At 49.1% G+C, this 7,091-nt stretch overlaps 1 protein-coding gene across 1 annotated transcript; it reads right to left on the bottom strand.

Moving 5' to 3' along the window:
• Positions 1-761: 761 nt before the first annotated feature.
• Positions 762-2,720, bottom strand: LOC125510685 (transcription factor HHO5-like). The gene is made up of 5 exons (XM_048675936.1): positions 2,359-2,720; positions 2,127-2,260; positions 1,608-1,980; positions 1,439-1,515; positions 762-1,325 (listed from the first exon to the last, which is right to left on the bottom strand). The coding sequence occupies exons 1-5, from the start codon at positions 2,555-2,557 to the stop codon at positions 1,104-1,106; spliced, it is 1,005 nt and encodes a 334-aa protein (XP_048531893.1). The 5' UTR covers positions 2,558-2,720; the 3' UTR covers positions 762-1,103.
• Between the last annotated feature and the right edge of the window lie 4,371 nt (positions 2,721-7,091).

The raw sequence follows: 7,091 nt of genomic DNA, 5'->3' as shown, positions 1-7,091 counted from the left end.
TTCCCCATGCGTGCCAAGAAGAAGAAGAGGAAAGCGCCCCTTGCGACCAAAGCGACGCGCATCAGAATAATCCCAAACTGGTCTTATAATTGCTGCCGATCACATAAATTATGCGGGGATAATCCCACACCGAACCGCGCCAGTCCACCTAATCGGCACATGCTCATCGGACCGATCGGGCAGCCGGCGTGCGAATCAATACTCCATTATAGTAGGATGTGGATAAGCACAGACAGCAAACGGATGCGGTGGTAGGAGCAGTTATTAATGTATAATAGTTGTTGACCCACGACAGAGATGATAACAATGGCGATTAGGGCATGCAGGGGACAGCGACGTGCAGCTTATCGGGTCGGGATCAGCGCAGTGCGGGCGTCCCAGCTCATGGTCAGGATCCCGGAACGTGCCGCGGTTTGCTTCTTTCCTTCCTTCAATTTTCCCCGAAGATTTGATTTTGTCTGTCGCCTGGATACTGAAATATTTACTCATTTTGCAGACAGCCCCGAGAGGGTTCGGCGAGCGCGCACCAGTTGCAGAAAAGAATGGTGCGATTCAGTCGAGGTCGCCGTGCGAAGGAGAAATCGGAGAGAGCAACCATGGCGCTCTTGTCCTCGAGTTCCTTTGGTTCAGAGAACCTCGGTTTTGCTGCGATGCTGTTGCTGATGAAATTTCAGCAACATGGAATTTTCACCTGGTCAGAAAAGGGCAGTTCAGCAGGTACAAGGTTGACGCTGAACATTCATATGCAAGCAAGAACCGAGTAGCAAAAACTGTAGCACCTTTATTCATCTCAAGTTCTCAACACAGCAGCAACTGAACAACATTCGAATCTCATTTATATATGTATGTAAGTATTTCTCGGGGCGAAAATTGGTGGTCTGCCCGAAACGCTCACGAAACAAAGCCTCATGTACATCACAAGAACAAGGCCATGATCAGTTCATTTTTTGGGCGTTGGATGGATCAACGCCCAATATCCCTGGATCCATGGCCTGCACCACACCCTCTGGATCGAGAGTGCATGCCGTTATTGTCATCCATGCCGCAAAGCTATCTCTACCTCTCTCATGAAAATCTCCGACGGTAGTCCCGAAGCCTTCAGATCACCTCCGGCTATAGCCTACCGACCTGTCGTCTTCCTCGGAACTGTCGCTGCCGGTGAGTGCCGAGACGGCCACCCCTGAAACAGAGAGCTGAAGGGGGCCTTCAGGGGACCGGGACTGCGAGCTGCTTTGCTCCTGATGAGCCCAGAGATCGCCCACCAGCATAACCGGATGGCTTGCTGAAGAAGAGCTAGGGCACCTCTGGTTGTGCAGGCGGTATTTCTGAACATCAACATGATCCAAATTAGTCTCAAGACAAGATAGTATGTTGATAGCATTTCAAAATGAGAATTGTTCACAAAAAAGTTGCACAGAGGGAGAGAATGATTGGTAACCTGGAGGTGGCTTTTCACTTCATCGTTGGTGAGGCCATCAACTTTCATCACCTCCCTGATTTGCTTTGGAGTGGCAACTGCAATCATGATGGAACAATTCTGTAAAGACTCCAATATTTTTCGAATGTTCCAACTAGCACAACATACAGCTAACATTTGATTAAAGTACCTTGAGGGCCACCGAGTTGGTGCAAGGCGGCAACAAAGTGCCGGTGAAGCTCCGGCGACCAGCACCGCCTTGTCTTCCTCGACTGCTGCTCATGAGTCTGCAAGCCAGGCCCCGGAGGCGGCATGGCGGATGCAAATTTTGCGGCGAAGGCCTGATGACGGTCGTCGGCAGGGGGAGAAAACTGCCTGTTCGCAGCCGGAGAAATCATGGGCAGAGCAGGCAGGCCTTGTGTGCCAACAATCTTGTCGTCCCTGCCGAAATACTGGGGAGCCGCCGGCGGCGGCATTGCGCCGCAGCTGACTGCCATGGGCACGCCGGTGGCACCGCCGAGCAGCATCGGCTTGGAGAGGGCGCTCTCCTTCTTCTGCTCCTTCTGAAACCGAAGAAATGGATTCGTTTCGGTCAGGATCGGATTCTTTTCTTAGAATCGTATCGTATAACAACAACTTATTGCAGATAAAGATCAAACCAGAGCGAAAATAAACAAACAAATGAAAACGGGAAGGAGTGAAGACGTACGACGGGATCGGCGGCGTCGGTGGCGCGGCTGTCGACCCAGAGCTGCGCGGTGCTCATCCATTTCCGCTTGTCGTTGTCGTCGGCGTCGCGGCGCTCGCTCCTCTTGGCGGCCTCCTCCTTCATGAACTCGATGACTGCAGGACGCGCAACCGCACAAGGCGTCAGACAAAATCCAAACAAACAAACAAACAGAAACAAAAAATCCGTCGGGATGGGTGGGCGCGCGGCTTACCGTCGGCGAGGAGGCGGGCGCAGAGGGGCAGCTCGCGGCGGAAGACCTCGATCTTGCGGCGCTCCTCCTCGAGGCCGCGGATGCAGGCGTCGACGGCGGGCGCCTCCTTGGCGAGGCGGCCGGCGGTCTTGGCGACGAAGAGCCTGAGGTCGAGGCCCAGGTCGAGGGGCATCCCGATCTCGCCGACGTCGAGCCCCATGCAAACGCAAACGGACGGACAACAAGGAAACACGCCACCGCTCCCGATCGAAGGAAACCTCGGCGGCCAAGGGAGGGAGGAAGGAAGGGAGGGAGGGAAGCTGGTAGCGCTGGGAGAAAGTCTGGTTGGAGGAGGATAGGAATGCGGTGGGGGATCTGGAAGGAAGGTGCGCGCATATATAGACGGCGGGGGGGAATCTGCGAGCTGGACCGCAGGATTTGTTCGGCCAGAGGCCCTGGCTGGCGGTGCGAGAGAGAGAGGGAGAGAGAAGAACCGTGATGCGGCGCGTGGGGTGGTGGGTACGGAGAGGGGCGCCGCGTCCGGCCGCGTACGTTGCCGATTCCTCACGTCGCGGCCGGGGCGAGAAACCCGCGCTCACTACTCCGTCCGATCGATCTCGAGCCACCGCTTCTCACGCACCATTCTTTCTTTTTTCCTTTTTTCCTTTTCTTTTTTACGTGATGGGCTTGCGTCTCCCGGTTGGCTTGCCAAGTATAGCTAACGGAGTTGTGAAAAAGAAAAAAGATGGAGGCGTACCGCCTTTGTCTTGTTCGTGCGTGCGTGCATGGCGGTTTATTAACCTGCTTGCGCCTCACGGCGCGATCCTTAATTTGGTGGACCTCTCCGATCGCCGAGGCGCCGGCCCATCGGTTCCGTTGCCCGCTGGTTTCCCATGCACGCACATCTTCTTCTTCTTCTTCTTCTTCTTCTTCTTCATTTTGTTGGTGTTCACTTTGTTGCCACGGCGGATGCATGCAGTGAGGTGGAACGCTGATCCAGAAACCGAGATGTCTTTGCTTGCACGCTTTGTATTGTTTCATTCATACAACAAACACGAGTTTATACCCTAGTATTACGTGGTGGTGTGCACTGCATACACACAAAAGAGAGAGTTTGTAAGTACGTGCCACCAGCCAACATTTGCACTGTGCATGCACTGTAAAGGATATGCATCGGTTGATGTGGCAGCATTATTAGCCAGAGACGTTCCCATTCATCAATCAATCACATGTCACCTCAACAAAACGTACGACTCGTGGCACTACTACTTTGTACTCCTATGTTTCCCCACATTTAATCTTGCGGGAAAAGGCAGGATTTTTTTCTTTCAGAGTTGCTAAATCTCGGTCGATTGAGACTTAATGTTATATTTTGTGATCATACATAGACATCCATGCAAAGAAATTATTTTATTTTATTTTTTGCTTTTTTATATGTCCTATCACTTGACTGGAATTTGGTTCGACTAACATCTAGCCACACTCATTTCCTTATTCGAATAAGATCCAGATCTATTATAAAAGTTCATCGAAAATACGTATCACCTTAAATATAATAAAAATTACACTAAGATCTGTAGACTACCAACATTGAAGTATTTTGTTTTCTTTTTTCTTTTTTATATGTTCTATCACTTGACTAGGATTTGGTTCGACTAAGATCTAGCCACATTCATTTCCTTTTTCAAAAAAGATCCAGATCTATTATAAAAGTTCATCAGAAATACAAATCATCTTAAATATAATAAAAAATACATTAAGATATGTAGACTACCATCACCGGCCGCCTCTCCGCCGCTGCGGCCCCTCCTATCGCCGATCTCACCTCCAACTCTGGCATTGCCCACGGGGCAAATGTGGCGAGGGCCTTGATGCCTTTATGCAACAAGGATCCTATTGTGATTGCAACAACGGTGTGGCAAATGTCAGCAATGCTGCCGCAGCATGCACCAGCAATAGCAGCTGCATTTTCTGCAACATCACCTATTTTGAGAAGTTTTCTGCAACATCACTTTGTTGCAAAGCTGAGGATAGGTTTCTGCAACAGCAGATCTGTTGCAAAGGTGAAGTTGAATCTCAGGCGCACGACGATGCCATATCTAGTGCCCCGCGACTTGGTCGACCTTTTAAAAAGATCAGCCAGCCGATGCGTAGCACGACCCATATTTGTTTAGGGAAGAATTCAATTCGGGGATGAGGTAATCTGGTAGAAGGAAACAAACGATTTGTTGGATTGGGTTTGTTTGATGCGGCGATGGACTCGTGCTGCGACCACATGTCCAGCAATTTTCCAGCCATGTACTGAGGTACGATGGGAATTGGTAAGTTTCAATTGTCTTTTGAGAATTGGTAAGTTTCTATTGTCTTTTGAGAATTGGCAAGTTCGATTTGATTCGTTGACATGGATTCAAATGAATTAAGAGGGAGAAACAGAAACGGTGTGGAGGTGAACGATCGAGAGGGAAAAACCAAATTGAAGGGAAAAATCAATGTGGTAGGTGGAGGTGTATCCAGAAAAGCGATGTGGAACGTGGAGGCGTAGGGGAGGGGTGGAGGCGAACATGCACCCCCCTCCCCTTTTGTTTTGTGAAGAAGACCGGATATGTTATAAAGATTCATCTACAAAGCACCTTAAACATAATAAAAATTACATCAAGGTCCATGAACCACCGAACGACTACTGTCGCCACCAGAAGACGTGTCGCTCTCGTCCTCGAGCCGGCCTGACCTGTCGATGAAAGTCGGGAAGTTTTTCTGCACATGCTCCTAAGGACCAGCACCTCAGAGCCAGAGTCGTCGTGGTTGAACCCTTGAATCGATCCAAAAAAAGCTGACACCAAATCTCGTCGTCGCATAAGTACGATGAGAAACCCTAACGTCACTGCCGCGAAGGGGTGGTAGGAATCTATTTTTGAGCTCAGTCTAATCCGTCCTGATAGACGAACTTGAGGATCAAAGACCGAAAGACTGACTCAAAAAAGAAAGTGCCCAATCCGCTCGAGCGTCGCGCCTACGAGGACTAAAATCTTACCTATCCATTAGCCAAATATGAGGCATCATAATTCCACTCCTTGTTGATACGTCCATTTTGCATCATGTTTTTCTACTAATATTTACAATGTTTTTGGTCATTATTCCACTTATGATGCAATCTTGATGCCTTTTCTCTCTTAATTTGCAAGATTTACACGGAAAGAGAGATTACCGACAGCTGGAATTCTAGACCTAAAAAGTTACAGTAGATACCTATTCTACAGATCTCCAAATGACCTGAAACTTCATGAGGATATTTTATTGAATATATGAAAAATATTAGACCAAAGTAATACCAAAGGGGACTCACCAGTTGCCCACAAGGCAACATGGCGCGACCATCCCCCTGGGCACACCCCGGTGCCTTGTTGTAACGCCCTCGATGCGGCTATAGCTCCCACGTGTCTAGGCACATCTTAGAGACATAACGGCATTGAAAGCAATGTCGCAAGTTAGGCAATCTTCACAACATCCCATGTAATATAGATAATAAAAGGGGAGATACATAGTTGGCTTACACTCGTCACGTCAAAAAAAGTACATAAATAGCATTACAACTTTGAAACACTCATGGCCCGACTACGGCGCCAAAATAAAAGATAACCCAACATGCGACACGGTCCCGATCATCCCACAGGGACTCAGCAATCTCGCACCCTCGCGATCAAGACTATTTAAGCTTATAGGTAAGGCAAGGAAAAAATATGTGAAGCTGCAGCAAGCGACTAGCATGTATGGTGGCTAACCTGTTCGCAAAAGAGAGCGAGAAGAGGAGGCAAAGCGCGCACGAATAACTAGGGGCAACCTGCGGCAAGCATTACTCCAACACCGTGTTCACTTCCCGGACTCTGCCGAGAAGAGACCATCACGGTAACTCACACAGTTGATTTATTTTAATTAAGTTAAGGTTCAAGTTATCTACAACCGGACATTAACAAATTCCCATATGCCCATAACCGCGGGCACGGCTTTCGAAAGTTCAAATTCCTGCAGGGGAGTCCCAACTTAGCCCATGACAAGCTCTCACGGTCAACGAAGGAATAGACCTCCTCCCGAGACAATCCGATCAGACTTGGTATCCCGGTTCTACAAGACAACTCCGACAATGGTAAAACAAGTCCAGCAACACCACCCGCTATGCCGACAAATCCCGATAGGAGCTGCACATATCTCGTTCTCAGGGCACACCGGATAAGCTAAGCGTACGGGAGCCAACGTAACCCAAGTTGCCAAGGGACGGCCCCGCACGGTGCTCTAGGTTGGACCAACGCTCAGAGGAGCACTGGCCCGGGGGTTTAAAATAAGATGACCCTTGAGTCCGCGAAACCCAAGGGAAAAGGGTAGGTGGCAAATGGTAAAACCAAGGTTGGGCATTGGTGGAGGAGTTTTATTCAAGGCGGACTGTCAAGGGGTTCCCATTATAACCCAACCGCGTAAGGAACGCAAAAATCCGGGAACATAACACCGATATGACGGAAACTAGGGCGGCAAGAGTGGAACAAAACACTAGGCGAGAGGCCGAGCCTTCCACCCTTTACCAAGTATATAGATGCATTAAGATAACAAGATAATATAATGATATCCCAACAAGTAAATAATGTTCCAACAAGGAACGGTCTCCAATCTTCATCTGCAACTAGCAACGCTATAAGAGGGGCTGAGCAAAGCGGTAACATAGCCAATCAACGGTTTGCTAGGACAAGGTGAGTTAGAGGTTTGAC

Source organism: Triticum urartu, chromosome 5, assembly GCF_003073215.2.
Source record: "Triticum urartu cultivar G1812 chromosome 5, Tu2.1, whole genome shotgun sequence".
Lineage (NCBI taxonomy): Eukaryota > Viridiplantae > Streptophyta > Magnoliopsida > Poales > Poaceae > Triticum > Triticum urartu.
This window is presented reverse-complemented; position numbering and strand designations above follow the sequence as displayed.